Source organism: Bombyx mori, chromosome 15 (genome assembly GCF_030269925.1).
Source record: "Bombyx mori chromosome 15, ASM3026992v2".
NCBI classification, from domain to species: Eukaryota; Metazoa; Arthropoda; class Insecta; order Lepidoptera; family Bombycidae; genus Bombyx; species Bombyx mori.
This window is the reverse complement of record NC_085121.1, coordinates 1,739,019-1,759,324: the sequence shown is the minus strand read 5'-3', so window position 1 is coordinate 1,759,324 and position 20,306 is coordinate 1,739,019. Positions and strand designations below refer to the sequence as shown.

Here is a 20,306-nt window from a genome sequence, read left to right as displayed (position 1 = left end):
CACCTTTCCTTTCAATTTGTTGTCCACAACAAGCCTCTCCAAGTAAAAAAAAAATGAACGTTAAGCGTTCAGTAACTTAATAACAGTTCAACAAAAACTTAACAAAAATAGTCCAATAATATAACTAAACTTCAACAAAAAACCTAACAAGAACAGTTAAAAAAATTAAAATTCAACGTTTAAGGATACGAAAACTCGTATGACAAAGATGCTAACCGTACTCACGCTACAGGGCGATCGCGGGAAGGTGAGCGGGGAAGCGAGCGGACCGCCGCTTGATCGAGTAGGAATAGTGAACACAAACAACACAACAACTAATACTATCTAGTATGGATCAGACGAACGTTCATAGCATGATTATATGAACATATTCTATTCATAAAATGATTCTTAAGACCTTACAGTACGTATTATCAGAACTTTGGGGAGATTCGCTGAGTTCCAGGGGCTGAGACATATAAGCACTTCGTCGATATAGCCCTCTGAGTTTCTCGCCGGATCTCCTCAGTGGGTCGCGATTCAGATCTTGTGAAGATTCTGCGAAGCACTGCTCTTGCTAGGGCTAGTATTAGCAAACGGTTGAGCCCGTGAGCTCGCCTACCCGTCCGGGCCGGGCGTAGCTTAAGTAGATTTTTAGGCTAGCAGCGAATAGGTAGGGAAAATAATATAAAAAAAGTGTTCGTCAGCGTGGAACTTGAACAGAAGTGAACCAAGCGAGAAAAATAATATGATTCAAAGTGACCGGCGATCTTGGATCGCAGATTAAATTGCAACCTTCGTTATTATAGCGATAAGAATGTAAATACTAGTGTGATTCAGAGACTAGTAAGTTAGGAATGAATTTCTATGATCACTTTGTAAGTTGATTGTCCAAGAATTGCCAATAAATTTATCTTTGGTTAAAATCTATTATTTTATCCCGATACTCAAGCTTCTAATCATACTTGTGTTTCTTATATTTATCGAGATTGGATGCGTAAAACACATTATTCATTATTTTTGGTATGATTATATTTTTTTATATTTTCTTCTCTTCACTTTACTTCGTTTCACATCATTTCACTTCAGTTCACTTAAATAATATTATTATTTTTCATAACAAAAACAATATAAATTAAAATAAGACATGACTTAAAGGTCTTAGTTACCAGGTCATAAAATCCCTTAAAAAAAATCAAATGTGAATTTTCAAATGGACATGGATTGTTTCTAGTGTTTTTTAAGATTATTCTTGCCTCTCTTAATCTAGTTTTTCTTTTAAAATAATTTCCTAATGCTGTGACAGTTGCAGAGGCCTTGGGCTTCCGTCAGGATGGTACTAAACGCAGCCGTGCAGATGTTGAGGTACAAAAATTTAATAAGTCTAAAGTGTGTAACCTTGTTTCACTAATCAAAGGAGTGACATTCCAATTCAGATGTAAAATTAAGTAATTATTCAGTATTATGTATCTTAAAAAAATATAATTTTATAAAAGTTTTAAAAATTCACATCTTTCTGTTTGTTTTTGTATGTTTGTCTGTTTTACTGAATAGGTAGTGAAAGTTTTTTTTTTTTGGAGTTAACCATTTGGATTTTAGTTTTTCCCCATTTTCAAATACCACAAGTATCATAAAAAAATCAGCAAGAGAACCGAAAATAAAAGATTATTACTTTGGGGATAAAACGCTTAAAATTGACAGTTCTAATTATTGTTGCCGATGGTGTCACCCGTCGAAACCAGGAATAATTGTGATGAAAAAAAAAGATACTCATAAACAAACAGGTCAACAATTTCAAGATTCATTCTGAGGTTCTCAAGCAGTGTTAGTTGTCAGTGTGCTAGCATTTAGTCTGAAATTAATATGTGCTACCTAATTGTAATGGTTTGTGTATATATATAACATGTTGGTACCCAATAAATAAAATTAAAAACTGCCTTTAGTCAAGTGCATTAGTAAAGAGCTTGAGCTTATAGAAGTGTCTTGATTTTGAAATTAAAAATGATTTCAAAAAATTGCATTGTTGTAGTTGTATAGAGGATCATCAAGCACTACTTAAGTAGTATTATCTAAGTACTAACTTACTAGCTAATTAGTACTTGATGATATTCTAGACCCAAGTCAAAGGATCTTTACAGACATCGCTTTGATAAATGAATGATTCTCTGCTGAATGAGTATCCTTAATTATTTCCTACTCAAGGCCCCAGATATCAAATCCATCAGTGTCACTTAACATAAATATACAAAAATATAACTACTATATATATACACACATATATAACTATAACAAAGGTTATGTTACTAAGAAGTTGCTTGCATCAAATGTAAGTTGCACAATAAATAATAAAAGTGTTATACTTTTTCAATGCTTGTGAAAGATGTTTCTTAGGTTAGATAGACTGTAAATATAGAGTTGTGGTTCTATGAATGTTGCTGAGTGTGTAAATTGTTTGTGCAGGGAAGCTGATGAGCTGAAACAAAATATATTAAATTTTAAGAGTGGAACATCAATGCTTCAAGATCAAAATATATGGACAACACAACAACAGTTACAAAAGGTTTTTAATTCCATATATAACTTGACAGCTAAGAAAAATTTATAACACATGCTGTGTGAGTGTTTATTTGAATCTTAGCTGAAGGACATTGAGCTGCACTTATAAAACATTTTTTTTTTATTGCTTAGATGAGTGGACGAGCTCACAGCCTACCTGGTGTTAATTGGTTACTGGAGCCCATAGACATTTACGACGTAAATGCGCCACCCACCTTGAGATATAAGTTCTAAGATCTCAGTATAGCTACAACGGCTACCCCATCCTTCAAACCGAAATGCATTACTGCTTCATGGCAGAAATAGGCAGGGTGGTGGTACCTACCCATGCGGACTCACAAGAGGTCCTACCACCAGTAAAAACTTTAAGAAGTTGTCCTTCTAAACCATCACTACACAACTACTTAGCATCAACATTTATTTAAGCACATTTCAAGGTAACTTTTAAACAAATATGTACTGTTTTAACTTATTTTAATAAGGGTTTTAGTTGTTTCTGTGAAAATTTCTTAACATTCAATATCAAAATGAAATTATTATTGTGAGCACTTTATAGGTGAAAAATAATTGTACTTAATACTATTCAATTTACTTGAATATTACTTAACATAATAGTTATCTGCTAATTTTTTACGTTATATGTGAATTACATTTGACGATGGCTCCAATTGGATCTGCCAGTTCTTACATTTGCTTAAATTGCTTAAAAACATACAGTAACATAGTCCGTTAACATTACAGATATACCAAAAAGTGTTAGTTTTAGACCTGGATTATGCATTGGAGAAGAAAGTTGAACAAGATTTGTGGAATGTTGGTTTCAAACAACAAATTGAAGCCCTGCAAGCCATATCCAAGGATAGAAAGGTAAATTGAATTCTCCTTTATAATTTTATATAATTTAAATTCCCACAGACAAATAGCAAATGGAAATGCTATGTAACTAGAATGTAGACTAGAATATAATACAGTACTTATGGCAGCAATAATTTATGGATGGGGCTGGAACAAATGTTAGGAGTAATTGTTTGAGATGATCTTATTCTCACAACCAGAGTAGGGTTCAATCATACTATTTGAAACTATGGCGTTCATCTAAAGTGCATTACCAGTTAATTTTTACCATATGCCACCAGGCTCTGGAATGAACTTCCCTCTGTCTGTCCTTCTGGCATTGCTGTTATCCATGAGTGTTGGCCGCCACTAACCATCTGTTATGCTTTTCTCTCCACATAGGCAGTAAAAAAAGAAGCTAATAATCTACACGAATGACATTCCTAAATTTATTAGGAAATCAAGCCATAGAGCAAAAAGACCATTAACGACATATTCTGTTCATTATTTACTTCTAGAATCCACAACGCAGTGAGGGTCAAGCGATGCTTTCACTGGTGCTGCAAGCCGCCGCCGGCTTCTATCTATGTTTGCTGCACCAGATATGCACAACATTTAAATTAGATTTACCGTTCAGGTGAGACATTTATTAATATATTACTTTGTCTTTTTAATTACGATATATGAAACATATGATAATAACTTTTTTTTAAATCATATGTCAATGTTAAAATACTACTACACTTTCACCTGTTACGTACCTGACGTATTGCTACATATTTTAATAAGCTAGAAATTTATAGCTATAGTGTTATAGTTGTGTTGATAATTGCATAGAAATGTTTATTGTAATAGACGTCGCACATCCCTGGTGGGCTGGGTGGAGGGGTGGGGTGCGGGCGCGGGGGCGGGCGAGCTGACGGCGGGCGGCCGGCTCCCCGCCGCCCCCGCCGCGCGGTACATCTGTCAGCACTGCCTCGTGCATCTAGGAGACTTGGCGCGGTACAGACAACAGCTTAGAGTCGCGCATACCTTCTACAGGTAAAATTATTATCTATACTTGTATACTAATATATAAATCTACAATGGTTTTTACGGATGTTCCGTTATAATTACTGAATGCATCCGATTGACTTAAAACTTGGTATCCATGTAGAAAATACATGTACTTCATGGATTTATATGAGTGTTGGACTCCCTTCACCAGTTGCGGGGGCGGTAATGATGAGAATCTTTGTGGGGGTGAGAAATAATAATGTTAATTTTAAATGCCCAGCGAAGCGGACGGGTACAGCTAGTCATAAATAAAATTATAACAATATAAAAATTCAATACTATGATTTTGTTATCCGGAAATTATTTCCCATTTCATTATCCCATAATCTTGGGAAAAAACACCTGTTCTATATATTATGCATCTACTGTGTACGGTTTATAAGGCGTGTAAAGGTTAACCCGTTAATTGTCCTTTATAGATAAAACAAGTCAATTCCGATTTTACTCCGTATATTGTCAAGTGTCTGCCGTGTCGGGCGGGCTATGTACGACTGACTTTATCAAGCGATGTACAACCGCATGCGCTACTCAAACTGTGTCCCTACATAAGTCCCCCTTTTTTTATCACTTCGTGGTCCTCACTGTACGGTTTATAAGGCGTGTAAAGGTGTTACTGTTCTTCATAAATAAAACAAGCCGGTTTCGATTTTACTCCGTATATTATCAAGTGTCTGCCGTGTCGGGCAGGCTATGGACGATTGACTTTAACAATCGATGTACAACCGCATGCGCTATTCAAACTGTGTCCCTACATATTGCTAGTTTCACTAGAGATGACTTCCAACTCTCTTGACAATTAAAATTTGAGGATATTCACGCACCGGGCCCTGTATACCCAAGTATGTTGTATGTGCGGGTCAGACAGGCGGTGTGCGTGTGGGCGCACTCCGGTCAGCCGTACAACCAGCTGGCGCTGGTGGCGAGCCGCGGGGGGCGGCGGCTGGCGGCGCTGTACTGGCAGGTGCGGGCGCTGCTCGTGCGTGCCCCCTTCCCGCCCGCGCCGGCCAACCTCGCCAGGACCTTACGAGCGGCTGCCAGGTATATACTCAAAAATGTTATTTATTTTGATCATAATCAAATTCCCTACTTTATTGGTATTTAATTTTAGTTTTATTTGTATTAGATTTAATTTTAGACCGATTTCAATAAATAAAAAATGTCAATTTGAAAAACAAACAGGAGGCAAGAATCATAAACCACTTTTACAAAACCAATTCGGAATTATTAATTATTTTTATTTGCGATCAACAGTGCTTGCAACACTGAAGTGCCAGTGTTGCCAGGTGTGACGCAGACGACAGAGTCGACAGTGACGCCAACCACGAAGCGATTGGATTCGCACTCGTACATCACTGAACTCATGAAGGCATTACATCTCATACATTCAGTTGAAGAGTGAGTGATTTTGATACTAAATACTTTTAATTTATCACAAAAAATAAAATCGAAAAATTCAAGCGAATGAAATGAGAGTTTCATTAATATAGTCGAAGTCAAGTAAATATGCATTATTGTGGATATAAGCTACAGGTCAGATCTTGATAAAATATAAATGGGACGGCATGGGTACCACAAGGACGAACTGTGAACCTCCTCCCTTTTTTCGAAGTCGGTTATCTACATAAACATACAAGTGTAAGATGAGTAGACATAGAGAAGATGAACTTGTATCAATACTTCTGAACAAGTGTTCACTGACGACTATAACGGAATTTCAAAATAAAATTGCACCGTAAACTTTTTTTAACATAAATTGTGAGCCGAAGTCGTGGCCCCACTTTGTATTGAATATCGGGAATACATTGTCATGATAAGGTGGCCACAGCTCCCACCGCTAGTTATGCCCAGTTCCAATACATCACATTACGACCGTCTCACTCTCCACATAAGATCGAATGACGGCTTCGTCACAAAATAATCCGCATAGCGTCACAGCCCTGTTCGGACTCATCTAACGTAATCTTTATTAAAGCCATTCAAATTATAATCTATATATTAATATGTGAAGCCGAAGCCAAAACTTTGTAATCCTTTTTACGAAGATTGCGCGGACGGAGGAGTATGAAATTTTCCACACTTATAGAGAATATAGAGAGGGAGTGCAGAATGCAAATTTTTTTTAATTACGCCTGAAAAATACACTAAATCAATAAACATAACATGACACACACTACCATGTATTTGACACACACACGCTTAAATGCACTTCGTTTATTGTCAAACTTTTGTTATTGCTCAGAGTCTATGGTCAAATTGAGATTAGATTAATATTATTTGTCTATAAGGTAGTCTTGGCGAAATCTGTGATTGACTTTTTGACGAGAACGCGAGGAGTGAAGTTTTGTGATTTGTTTTATTTTGTCTATTTAATGCTTCTTGAGGTTTAAATGTGTAATAACGGTGGTTTATTAACTGTTCAGTATCTGTGAAAGTGCACAAATGTGGGAAAATGAAATAAAAGCCGCTGAACGTAACTTCTCGGGATCCTCCAAAAAGTCAACTGAAAAAGTCTTAGACCACCATTTTACTGAGATTATATTTTCAAACCATATCATCTCATTTCATTTCATTTCATTTCACTTTAAATTATCATATTTCATAAAAATAAGAATATAAATTAAAATAATACTTGACTTAAAAGTTTTAGTTGTCAGGTCATAAAATCAGTAAAAAAAGAAAAAAAACTTTGATTCAACGAAGTAAAATTCTTTGTCTTTGCCAATAACATCATAATAATGTTCAAATTTATAATTTCAATTAGTTATAGTCGAATTTCGACTACCGAGGGTATATTAAAAAACCCTATCGTTTACCCTATAGTAGAAAAAAAAAACCGCCTGAGTTTGTTTCGCCGGTTCTTCTCAGGACTGTGGCTTTTTTTGGAACCGGTGGTAGAGTTAACATTGTTATTTATATTTTGACATTCAACAAGTGTGTTATACTGACATCTAAGTTGAAATAAATGATTTTGAATTTGAATTTGTTTCAGTCTGAAGACGGCGTCGAGTATGGTGAGCAACCTGAACTCGTCGCTGACTGCCCTGGTGGCTACCGACAGCTTCGAGTCCATGACACTAGTCAAGGTAACGAAATATTCATACAACTCTTATAAACATACTATACGATTTAAACTGCTTTTACGGCTTATTAATTACACGATTTTAATATATTTTATAATCTAATATAATTAGAGTCATGAAGTTAGCCCGAAATTATATTTATTTATTTATTAGGCACAATGCACATCACAAGCTAAAAAGATACATAAAAACACAAGTAAAAAGAAACAAAATCTGGCTTGCAACATAAGCCATATCTAAACAAGACAAATTGCTGAATTTGTATACAATATTCCTTACAAATATACGACAAAACAACACGATAACGAAAACTAATCTAACTTATAATGTAAGGAAATAATTTTATTCACAATATGCAATTAAACAATTACACTACTTAACCTATTATTAACGTGGAGGAATAATTAACTCATTACAGTTATGCCTTAAACCAGCCTTTCCCAAAGTGGTTGATGACGCCCCTTTGTGGGCGCTCCAGGCCTAAAGGGTAAGAGACCCAGTAAAAAAATGAGGGCGTTGTGTAGAGGTTTGGGAAGCGATTTGTAATTTCATCTAGGAGAACTTACACACTGACTGAGCTCACGCTATAGTGGTTTTTAAGTAGGTGTAAAAATGGGGGCGTTAAAAAATAATTTACTCTCAAAGTGGGCAGTAGACAAAATAAGTTTGGGAACCCCAGGTTTAAACGGTCACCAGATGATATTCTCTGCAGTATAGGCGCATAGTAAAAAAATGCAATTTTTTTTATTGTTTAGATCGGTGGATGAACTCACAGCCCACCTGGTGTTAGGTGGTTCCTGGAGCTCATAGACATTTACAACGTAAATGGGCGTATAGTTACAACGGCTACCCCACCCTTCAAACCGAAACGCATTACTGCTTCACGGTAGAAATAGGCGGGGTGGTGGTACCTACCCGTGCGGTTTCACAAGAGGTCCTACCAGTAAAACCCCCAGCAAGTATCTCAATGTTGAAAATATATATTAATACAAAATGATTTATTCTGAAATTCCTATAGATGACCTGCGTTTTAATATGGTTAGTACACTCGTCTACCGAGGACTTGACCCTGGACAGCAGCACGCTGACCGACGACGAGGCTCTAGCGGCGGAGCTCAGCAGGTCCCTGGCGGCCGGCGCGGTGCTGGCCCTGCTCCTCCCGGCCTACACTTCGGACCGGCCGCCGGAGAAGGCGTTACCGGCACGTGAGTATCTACTGCCAAGTATGAGCAAAGGATTTCATGGTTAACCTTAAGCGAGAACTAGAGCCGAAGAGGTCACCGTTTATTTTCTTACTGTATATTTGCAGACGAGCTCGATGTGACCTTGAGTACCAGGGCTCATAGACATCACAAAGTGCATGCCGCCACCGATAAGTGGAAATATATCCATTCCCGATCCTGCGGACAGAATGGAAAGCAGTCGACGTCGCCCCAAACACGTCATTTCAGATCCCCCCGATCCACTAACGGTGCTTTTAGGTACCGCAAGCACCCGTCACCGTTCTCGTCGAACCCGTCGCTTGCGACGAAGGGCTCGACGAGTAAATTAACCCTCAGACACAGCTCACTGAGTTTCTCGCCGGACATTCTGTGGGTCGCGTTTCCGATCCGGTGGTAGATTCTGCGAAGCACGGCCCCTGCTAGGGTTCGTGTTAGCAACGTCGTCAGGTTTGAGCCCCGTGAGCTCACCTACTAGTTAAGGTTATGCTGAAATAGCCTCTCCAGGCTCTTAGCTTAGGTAGGAAAAAAAAGGTAGTATATTGGCTTAGGATACTGCTGTCGTTCCCTACTTACGGTTGAAAGGTGATCTCGCAGCATCAGTAAAAATTGAGGAGAAATGAGAAGAAGGTAATTCAGGAAAAGATTCTACTACTGTCGATCAGTTCAAAGATATAGTGTCAACAGTGAGGTGGTGGTCTGTTTGCTTAGTGCGAGTTTTTTAACGTTCTCGTTAACTCAAATTCGTATGAAGTTGGAACAGCGCCCCTAGCGGCAAACGTTTCAACTTTGAATTACGTATGAATGTTCCAAATTTGAATTAACTCGTACGCTATCGAGAACCTTAAATAAACTCGCACTAAGCACACTGATCTAGAGTACCATTAGAGTCCGGCGCTTGTTGCAGTGCGTGTGTGGGTGCAGTGGGCGGTGGGGCGGGGCGCGGGGCGGGGTGCGGGGTGGGGCGCGCGGGCGGCGCTGTGGCCGGCGCTCGCACACACGCTCAACGCGCTGCCGCAGCACGCACACCAGCACAGCGATGCGTGTGAGTATCGGAGCCGAGCCGATACGGTACTCCAAACTGTAACGCGCTAGGGCTCCGGGACAAACAAAACTTTCACCGAATCATAAATTAAAACTCTATTTAACAACACATAAGGTACACTTCACAGATCGCAATTCTTTTCTCCCGCTTCGCTTTAGGTGATCCGTTGGCTGTTTCGCTTCGAGTAGAACCGATTACTAACTGCCTTCATGTCATCTCTGCAACACTTTTATAGTCAGTCTTTGTCTACAATTATCGAGAACTTATTCCGATAGTACTAGTCGTTTCGATATTATCCGATATTATCACTATTTGACAGTAGATGAAAACACACTACTCGAACGTCTCCGATAGTGCTAGTTGTTTTGCTGTTCGTTTCTGGTATTTGATGACAGATGGCGTTAATCTTACCAACATAACAATACCAAACATCTCCAGAAAATATACTGATTTCGACCGGGAATCGAACACAATTAACACAGACATCGATACAGAGGTTAAGGTAACTAAGCACCAGTAGTTGGTCTAAAATAAGGAAGGAATCAGTATATCGCGTGGGCAAGCGTGGAAAGATTCTCCACGACACGTAGGAACTCTGACCCCGGCATAACACTTGACTTTTAATAGCGTTACATTGCGTGCGGTAAACATTTATTTTAGTACAACATACAATATAAATAATATATTTTTAGTGCTTCCTGAACGAAATCGAGGAGGACCGACGACCTTCTTAAGGTCGCGGAAACCACTAGACTCAGGCTTTGTTACTGTAGTGAACTTTGAGGGTAGCCTACGTCCAGCAGTGGACGTTTGTGGGTTGAAAAAAAAAAGAATGATCCACGACCCATCTGACGTAAAGTAGTTGCTGGACAATACGCCCCATCACGTAAATGCGCGTATAGTTACAACGAGATACCCCACCCTTCAAACCGAAACGCATTACTGCTTCACGACTGAAACAGGCGGGGTGGTGGTACCTACCCGTGCGGACTCACAAGAGGTCCTACCACCAGTAATTACGCAAATTATAATTTTGCGGGTTTGATTTTTATTACACGCTGTTATTCCTTCACCGTGGAAGTCAATCGTGAACATTTGTTGAGTACGTATTTCATTAGAAAAATTAGTACCCGCCTGCGGGATTCGAACACCGGTGCATCGCTTCAACACGAATGCACCGGACGTCTTATCCGTTAGGTCACGACGACTTGCAGCTTGACTTAGCCGGTTGCAAACGTTTCATCAGATCTAAGGGTCCCCCTGCCGGAAGACGAAGAGCTGTACGGGTTCGTGCCGCTGGAGGGCGCCTTCGACAAGCTGCGGTTCAACAGCCACGCCTCCTGGGACACTTACGGCGGCCGCCTGCCCGACCTGCTCGGGGACGACGACATGCAGTATGTAGCCACGCATTTTCTTTTATTGCTTAGATGGGTGGACGAGCTCACAGCCCACCTGGTGTTAAGTGGTTACTGGAGCCAATAGACATCCACAACGTAAATGCACCACCCACCTTGAGATATAAGTTCTAAGGTCTCAAGTATAGTTACATCGGCTGCCCCAAACCTTCAAACCGAAACGCATTACTGCTTCACGGCAGAAATAAGCAGGGTGGTGGTATCCACCCGCGAGGACTCACAAGAGGTCCTACCACCAGTAAAAAAGTACGTCGTTGGATTGTGCGTGGACCGAGCCACGCGTCTGGTCTCGCTTCCAACGAGCCGTGGTCGCCTTGTCGCAGGTCGCCGGCGGACGCGGCCGTCACGCTCAGCGGAGACTCCGAGCTGGAGCGGAAGATACGCGCCCACAGACTCATCGAGCTCGGGAAGAGACTGGCGGAGAAATGTCCGCAGCACTTCTCCTACACGTACGTAGCGACGCCTTTTTATTTCTTAGACGGGTCACGGTCCTTTTGTGTTAAGTGGTTACTGGAGCCCATAGACAACGTAAATGCCGCTACCTCCCCTCTGTCGAGTCATGAGTTCTGAATTTTAGTTGTAGAGTAACAACGGCTACCCCACCGTTCGAACTGAAACGCATTACTGCTTCACGGGAAAAATGGCAAGTATTTTTCCGGTATTATTTTAGATACTCGTAATATTTTTTCGTGAACATTTGTAAAGTACGTATGGGATTCCCGCTTATGGGATCCGAACACCGGCGCATCATCATTACTCTGCCCTTCTCCCAGTTACCTGGGGTCGGCACAACATGTTTTCTCCTTCCATCCTCTTCTATCATATACCATTTCTTCGCTCATTCCCCTCTTACCCATATCGTCTTTCACGCAATCCATCCATTTCTTTTTAGGTCTACCTCTTCCTCTATATCCTTCCACATTCATAGTTAACATTTTCTTTAGTAGCATCGTTCGCAAAATTTATATAATCTTATTATCACAGTGAAGAAGATGGTAAAGTAACTTTCACGGGGGCAAACGCGGGAGGGGAGCAGCTGTCCCGCGCCCTCGCCGAGCTGTCTCTGGTGCAAGGGGACGAGGTGCTGGGGGGCGAGGGGGGCGGGGGGGCCGACCCGCACGAGGACGACAGCGAGGACGAGCCCACCCCCCCGCCGCCGCCCGTCATCATCTCCGAGGCAGACTTCCGGGAGAAAGGTATGCTCGTCAAGGAATGAAGATTGGTATTATCTCATCTGGGTCCTGTGGTGGAACTTGACGCGGCGGATCATCAACGCACGTGTGTGGATTGTTAAATACATAATTGACGGTCCCGCTGCCGCTTTTGCACCCTAAAATCTAATGACTAGAGGAGGAAAAGTACTTCTTTCAGAGGGGAAAAAGTACTACCTCATATTAGGCCGTTTTAACTCCTTCTTCATCACTATCTGCCAGAAGAGACTGTCCTTTTTAACTTTCAAATGACCTTTGCTAAATGAAGTCGCAGACAGAAGACGGGTTCTGACGTGTCGGTTGTCAGTTAAAACTCTTTGTCACTTGGGAACAGTTCGGGAGAAGCGCGTCGGCATCCTGAAGCCGCAGGGGTCGCTGGAGCGGGCCCGCGAGGAGCGCGCGCTGGCCTGCACCCAGGAGGACCAGGTACCGTCTGCCGCCTGCACCTAGTGCTCCGATGATGGCCTAAGAGCCCGTTCACACATGGTCTCCGTGTATACAGTGCCCGTTTCAACGGATACGACAAAAAAAATTATGCTTTGTAAACACATAGTCTCCGTATAACGTTCAACGTATCCGTCATTACTGGATACGATGTTCACAAGCAAATTCGTAGTATACCGCCGCTGTTCTACCAGGATGAAACTTGGTTGTCTAGCTGCACCCCTCCCTCACCCCCGCCGGCCCCATCCGGTCCGGCAGTTCCGTTCATCCAGTGTTCCATGACAAAACTGAATATTTTACCGGATCGTTTTTATTTACTGTATATTGAATACCATATGTGAAGTCGCTCATACAACTCCATGCTCTAACTGCATCCATGTTCACGTGTCGTGAGCTGTCTTACTGGCTGGCTTACTGGGTGAACGCGCGACACGAAGCAATTTTGTATATTAGTTGTATATTAGTTTGCATATTAGTGTTGAAATGTAGTAGTACAAACTTGACTAATAGGCAAGTAGTAAAGCTATACTGTAATATTACCTGATGCCAATAGAAAGAAGCGTGTTACAGAATAATAATAGTAATTAGAATTAGCTCAGTTTGCAGCCCAGTATCTTCTGATCAATAGCCAAGCAAACTAACACTATGCTAGATTTTCTCATAAACTTAAAATTCACATATTTTTTTAATTTACATCAAAATTCAATCTTATTCGATCTCGTTTATATTAGAATTTTAGGATTAATGTTTTAGGAGCCTGTGGTATCTTTGAAAAAACAAACTGTTTATTATGTCATCTGTACACAGCCTGAAATTGAGGTAGAAGAGAGCAAGAGCGAGGACCGGCGGGAGGGCCGCAAGCCGCGCGTCAACATCGCCATGGCGGCCATCATGCGGAAACAGGAGGAGACTAACAAACAGGTGAAATACTACTCAAATCTCATCAGATTATATCTCATATTAAAGGACATGGGCCACTCTACATACATTGCACGGCCCACTAAACGAAGTTCAAGGACAGTAATGAAATTAAGTTTAAATAACAGACTATATATCCCTTTGTTATAAACAAATTAAAATCAATATTGCTCATGGGGATACAGAGATATTTAAAAAATAAGATAAGAATTTTAGGTTACCTATATCATATGATTTTGCTGTCAATACACTGACACTTTAACATCATCATCAGCTTAAATATAATTTATATTACTATACTTTTTAATACAACAAAATATAATAAGCAGGTATATCGCAATGAAACACATAATAATATCCACAATGCACCAATAATATTTTATATTAATTTTAAATGCCATTAATTAAATATGTTAATATATTTTGCTAGTTTTTTGCAATATAATGTTTTTTAAGAAGATTTAATGTAATTGCTTAAAATATAAATATATTTTACCTATGGCAACACCTTCAATATTATCAATGTAGCTTAGTCCTGCTAATTTCTTTTTATTTATGATTTTAATTATACCACCATTAAAATACTGTTAAATTTTATAATATGTAAAAATGAAATATTTTTTTCTATAGATATTTCATTAATTTCCTTGAGAGCACCAGTAGCTGGGCCGAAAATGGCCCATGTCCTTTAATTAGTCCATACTTAAGCATTTTCATTTTAATAAACATTACAAGTACAGTAATTGTTATTTTGCTAACCACGCCCGTGATGCTGTTCGAAGGTTAAGTTCGTGACGCCGCCGCCGACGCCAGATTCGACAGCAGACAGCACAGACTCCAAAGAACAGGACAAACCGAAAATAATACAACCGAAAGTTATGAAATCTCTCGCCAACCTCCCCATAGGCAGGAAAACGGGAGGAATCCTGTCACTCAAGGACAAGTCCGCCGGCTATCCTCACCTTGTTAATGTGGAACCGGAAATAGTCAAGAAACCCGAAAGCGACGAGAAGAAAGACGTGAAGTTCAGTCAAAATACCAACCAGAGCTCGCAGAACTACACCGCGCGACAGGAAACCCCCTCGTCGCCCAACTGGGGCGGAGCCGGGCAGCAGGGCTACGACGCGCCCCGGGCGGCCTTCCAAAAGAACTACGGCATACCAAAAACCGGCATCAGCTACAGCACCGGCCACCAAAGCAACCAGGGCATACGGCTGCCCGTCGTGAACCCCAGGGAGATCGACGTGACGACGGCCGCCATACAGAAGCAGAGCTCCCGGCAAGACCTCTTCCAAGACACGCACAAATTCGGGCACAACTACCAAGTGTCGGGCGATAAGAAGAACTTCCTGAACGACTTGCCGCCGCGCTTCGCGAACCAGTACCGGTACTGGCAGGCCGCTCAGGAAAATCAATTCAACGAAAACAAATTCAGGGATGACAACTTCACGCCCAGCAACGCAGCCCTACAGCCGTTCAATCAGCAGCGGAACAATTGGCTCCCGGAAAATTACCAGCAGGTCATGTCCGGGTGGAAGCCAGAGAACCAAACAGGTTACAACTCTACGTACTCGATGCAGCCAAACATGCAGGCGCATTACTATGCACCGGTCAACCCTAACATTCCGTCGTACACCAACATCCCAACCTACAACCAAATGCCCAACAACATGGGCCAACAAAAGCAAGAGAACATGATGAACCCAACGAGCTACCTGCAGTCAGCCATCGGCCAACCTCAGCTACAGACATTGCAGAATATAGTGACGTCACCGAACTTTAGCGCTCAGATCAATAACTTTGGAGCGTATGTGCCCAATCCGAGCTACGACTCGACCATGTACCCGCAGTTCACAAGCAAGCTGGGCTACCAGCCGCTTCACATGAAGATGATGGACAAGCAGCCCGGCTACCCAGGGAAGGAGTCTGCGGATATGGGACTTGGGTTCGGCCCCGGTGTCCCGGACATGTCGCAGAGGAACTTAAGCATGAACTACAAGGAACCTCTCGGCGTGATGGGACCGACGCAGAATGTTGAAAAGGTATATTTTATTTTTTTAGTTGTGATAATAATGATTTAAAATGTTTATTTATTTTAAACGTCTCTCTTGTCGTTAATGGAATGCATCTGGATATATGGAGGGTAGAGGGTAGAGGTAAGGAGAACCGTCTCTGTTGTGAAAAAGTGTCCGTTAAAATCTGCTAAGGGTGGCGCTACAGTAGCAACCGGGTATATTTTAAAAAAGGCGCTGAAAGCTATTACAGAATAAGATAGAGAAATAAAAAAGGACGAAAGAACTGTAAGCACTATATAATCACAAAAAGTACATTATTTAAAGCTGATAAGAAAATGCAATCGATGTCCCCACGTTTTACCACAGCAATAATTTTAGATTATATTGACGAAATTAGTTTGGACTACATAAACATGTGAGGTCTTGTATAATACACTGTCACTAACTACTCTAGTCATTAAATATATTAAATTTTCTAACTCGACATACTTCAATCAGTTAGCAACTGCTCAACTCATATCATACCCTGTGCCTATGCTAGCGCCATTCATGGAGGATTCCATGGAGGATTTTTTAACTGTTATTTAGTGCTGAAAGTGGGACACTTTTTCAAGTTTCTCCCATATGAGACGGTTCTCCTTACCTCTACTTTCCATATCTGGATAGAAATCGGCTTATGACACATCCCGAAGTGTATCTATGACAGATTCCAATGAATCTTCGCGAGTGCAATATTTTTTTTTATTTGTTTAGGTTAACGAGTCGATGGTCGGTGCTGCGTCAGGAAATACTTACTCGCTGTTCAGCGGGGCGCCGGACGCTCTCAGCTGGGGACAGAGTCGCCAGCCACAACAGGTGGGTCTTCACATTAAAAATAATTGTTGTGATTTGACCGATAGACAATGCATCAATGAATTTTTATTTTTAATTTCGTATCGTTTGTTTTTGAATGCCCACACGGCGGTAACGTAATCTGTGACGTCATACGTGGGCATCTAAACGATCCGTCAACGATGTGTGCAAACTTAGTAAAAAGCTTGGTGTTGTTTTTATTAATTTTACTAACAAACACAAATATGTGCTCGCCGCCATTACATACTTCTATCAAAAATAAACTATGTTCAGAGCTGTTGTCTCAGATTAAACACATGATCAACAACAGAAGTACATAATTATTATATTAAAATTAATATACTTAACATGATGAACCCAAAGATGTCATCATTATTGTTCGAATAAATAATAGTTTAAAAAAAATAACAAAATACGCTTTTATAGAAAATCCAACTAAAATATAGAAAATAAATTTTAATTAAAAATAGTGTAAAAAAAAAAGCGTAGGGTACTTTTCAGGCTATTATCAAAATAACCCTTCTACTTATACCTGTTCATAAAATATTTATAGCCACTGATACCATGCACCCCACGCTTTTTTAGTAAAAATTTCTTTTTTATTTTTTTGTTGTATTTTCTATAAAAGCGTATTTTGTTAGTTTTTTTAAACTATTATTTATTTTTCATCTTTTAGTTGAATTACCAATTTGTTTATTATTTCAATTCTTTTTTAATATTGAATTGTCATCGGTCCTAAATAAGTATGCCTATTTAATCCGACGTTTTGAAGGGGGTCAAAATCCGTTAGCCACCAGGGCAGATACGTTTGAAGCTAATAAAAGCGCATTAAAACGATTATAAATAAGACAATTTTTGTCTTCGTACAAAATATTAATAATCATTATGTTTTAAAACTTTAAATAATAAGATTGTGTTTTTCAACTCGCAGTCACTATGGACGGGGCCCATCTCGTCACCGCTGGAGCGACTGCTCGAACAGCAGAAGCAGATGAAGCCACCGACGACTCAGTGACGCAGGCCTTACTAATTACAAGCGTACACTGTGCGTGGCTTGTAAGTGATGTGATATTTTACATAACCGATAAATCGTAGCGTGTAAATGGAACTAGCCGTGTAAATATAGATAACTAAAAAAACGGACGCGCTGTAATCACAAAATGCAGCTGATAACGAATTCCGGACTTAGTGCCTAAAATTTCCTTGTATGATAGTTAATATTTTAATGTCCCCCTGGCACATGGTCTTATTGCCAGTTACTAACTAAGGCACTGGTAACCAATTTTATACAGCCTATATATACCCTGCCCTCGTGCGATTGTTGCAAAATCATATTTCATCTGCTGTGGTGAAGTATCTATGGTCTCTACAAAGTTTTTTAAAACGGTCAACCTAGACCAGGTGGCTTCTGATCAATGGACTTCCCTAACAGATTTGTGATTAAAATGAATTTTCATCTCTACATAAATTATGAAGAAATTGTTCCAATGTTACCAATCTCCGGAACAACAGTTTTTGTGCCATTTTCACTGGACTACGCGCTATTTAATATCAGTTTACAAGTTAACGCAATAAAAAAATTATTAAATTTGATGACCAGCAAAGGGTGGTCACTACATTCATACATTAAAAAAATCCTTGTGTATTCAATTTCAAATCTGCCTTTTCCTGTAAAGACAACAAATATGTTTTTACAATTAATTTTTAAAATGAGTCTATTACTTACTACAGCATAATAGAACTTTATTTATTTAACATCGATAAGATAAAGATAAATTTATTTGTACCTTAAGTCGTGTATATAATGATTTCATGTAATGTTATTTGTGTAAATTTTAATGTAAAATATGTAATCCTTTTGACAGGATGTTTAAATAATATCGTAATACTTGGAACCACTTTCATTACATTCAGTTCGACTCTTTTAAACCGTCTCGCCGATCACGCCTGTATCTCGTATCATCAATGAGCAAATGGCATTTTTTCATAGACATTTTTTGTAATCTAATTTTTTTTTGCCTATGACATTGCCTACAGAATGGTCCATAACACGACCGATATTACAGTTTCGTTGTGTGCGAGATACTGAGATGACCTAACTGCACATTCACTGCCCCTTACACCCTTATATTTTTAAAAGATTAATTTCTACGTAATTTTACTAATAAATTCGTTGATATTAAAAAAAATAAGAGATTTTTATACATCATTTGCCATCCCGTACTGAAATCAAGTACATAATACCTACATGCCTTTCAACACGCTCACTTCGCTTTATCAACTTTTATTCGTTCATATGTTGTGTAACTACGTTGATATATGAGTCGTCTATTATCAAAGGTGGCAATCTGTGCATTTGGATAAAAAAAAATTATTGATATGTCAATACAGATTGATTTGAATATAATCGTCTCCTTCAAAAAATACGGTTCAAAACCTGCATTAAATAAAGGTTAATACTTAACCTGTTATTTATCTAAGATGTCGTTCAGAAGAGTTTTGTGACTGCCAATGGAATACAAAGTCAATAATTCGTTTTTCTGGTTTACCAATAATTGTCCAAAAGTCACATTGCCGGCTTTGATAATAGGCGACACATATAAAAGGCAGAGCTATTCACACGGGGTCACGTACGCCATCGCAGCGAGTGGGATTTTATACGTAATATGGAAACTAGTTCAGTATGCTTAGTGAGAGTTTCTTAACGTTCTCGATAACGTAAAAGTTAACCCTATTTGGTATGCAGTTGGAACAGCGCCTCTAGCGGCAAACGTAGGCAAACGATCGCATTCCATATAAATATGAGCTAACTTTTACGCTATCGAGAAAGTTAAAAAACTCGCACTAAGCACCCTGATCTGCATCATAGCGCGTCTAGCTACCTCAGTACAGTAAGATTAAAATTTCCTCGTGTGACAACAGTACTTGATTTTTCTATTTTATGTATTGTTATAAAAGTAATACATTGTGTTTTTCACCCTTTAGGAACTGTTAATCAAATAAATGATAAACTCTCCAAATTATTTGCCTAAAAATGTTAGAACATAAAAAAAATTACTTTGTGTTTTCATGTGAAGTCTTTGTGTTGATATTATTGATTAAGATCAGTTTGATGAATTTGAAGTTCTCTTTCATAAATTGTGTTTATCTAGTAGGCCTTGAAATGATCTAATGTAATCTCACATGTTTGTGTTAGACTTCTCTGCATGATAAATAAATTAGACTTTGTAGTACATCTCCCACTTGAATTGATATAAAATCTGAAGTACAAAATATCGTATTCATTTTAAATTGATTTTAATCTGCGCTACACGACTCTTTTGTCGTGTCGGTATAAGCGAAACAATTGAATTTCTATATGTAATGTTTGTAAAGATTTTTATAAATAAATTTATTTTGTTAATAAATTTTGTATTCATTTATTTTAATTATAACCCTTTTACAAATATTTATTTTTATTTATTTTCCTTCTTTATTCGTTGATAGCTTAAGAGGTTACTTCGACTACACGCGGACTGGTATATGATGGGCACAACCTGAGAGATTTGCTAACATTAGTTCTAGCAAGAGCAGTGTTTAGCTGAATCTACCACTGAGAAGATCCAGCGAGAACCTGAGGGTTCACAACTAATATGGGCCTGTACACATCACAAAGTCAATTCTATACTCTGATAAAATAAT

General features: G+C 39.4%; 1 protein-coding gene across 1 annotated transcript; it reads left to right on the top strand.

Moving 5' to 3' along the window:
* The first annotated feature begins 1,154 nt into the window (after nt 1-1,154).
* On the top strand, nt 1,155-20,032 carry LOC101742795 (nonsense-mediated mRNA decay factor SMG7). Its single transcript, XM_038015664.2, has 18 exons — nt 1,155-1,344; nt 2,440-2,539; nt 3,277-3,402; nt 3,888-4,006; nt 4,225-4,410; nt 5,287-5,463; nt 5,677-5,820; nt 7,415-7,508; nt 8,524-8,710; nt 9,633-9,770; nt 11,017-11,164; nt 11,509-11,634; nt 12,170-12,381; nt 12,731-12,822; nt 13,648-13,761; nt 14,541-15,800; nt 16,527-16,628; nt 17,557-20,032. Exons 1-18 carry the CDS (start codon nt 1,313-1,315, stop codon nt 17,638-17,640), a joined length of 3,441 nt encoding a protein of 1,146 aa, XP_037871592.1. The 5' UTR covers nt 1,155-1,312; the 3' UTR covers nt 17,641-20,032.
* Nucleotides 20,033-20,306: the final 274 nt, after the last annotated feature.

Excerpts from the sequence above, each read along its gene's own strand:
- LOC101742795 (XM_038015664.2), top strand. The coding sequence starts at position 1,313 with ATGGTACTAAACGCAGCCGTGCAGATGTTGAG. Across the intron at positions 8,711-9,632 it reads GGAGAAGGCGTTACCGGCAC|TGCGTGTGTGGGTGCAGTGG; the intron begins GTGAGTATCTAC and ends CGCTTGTTGCAG. Across the intron at positions 11,165-11,508 it reads CTCGGGGACGACGACATGCA|GTCGCCGGCGGACGCGGCCG; the intron begins GTATGTAGCCAC and ends GCCTTGTCGCAG.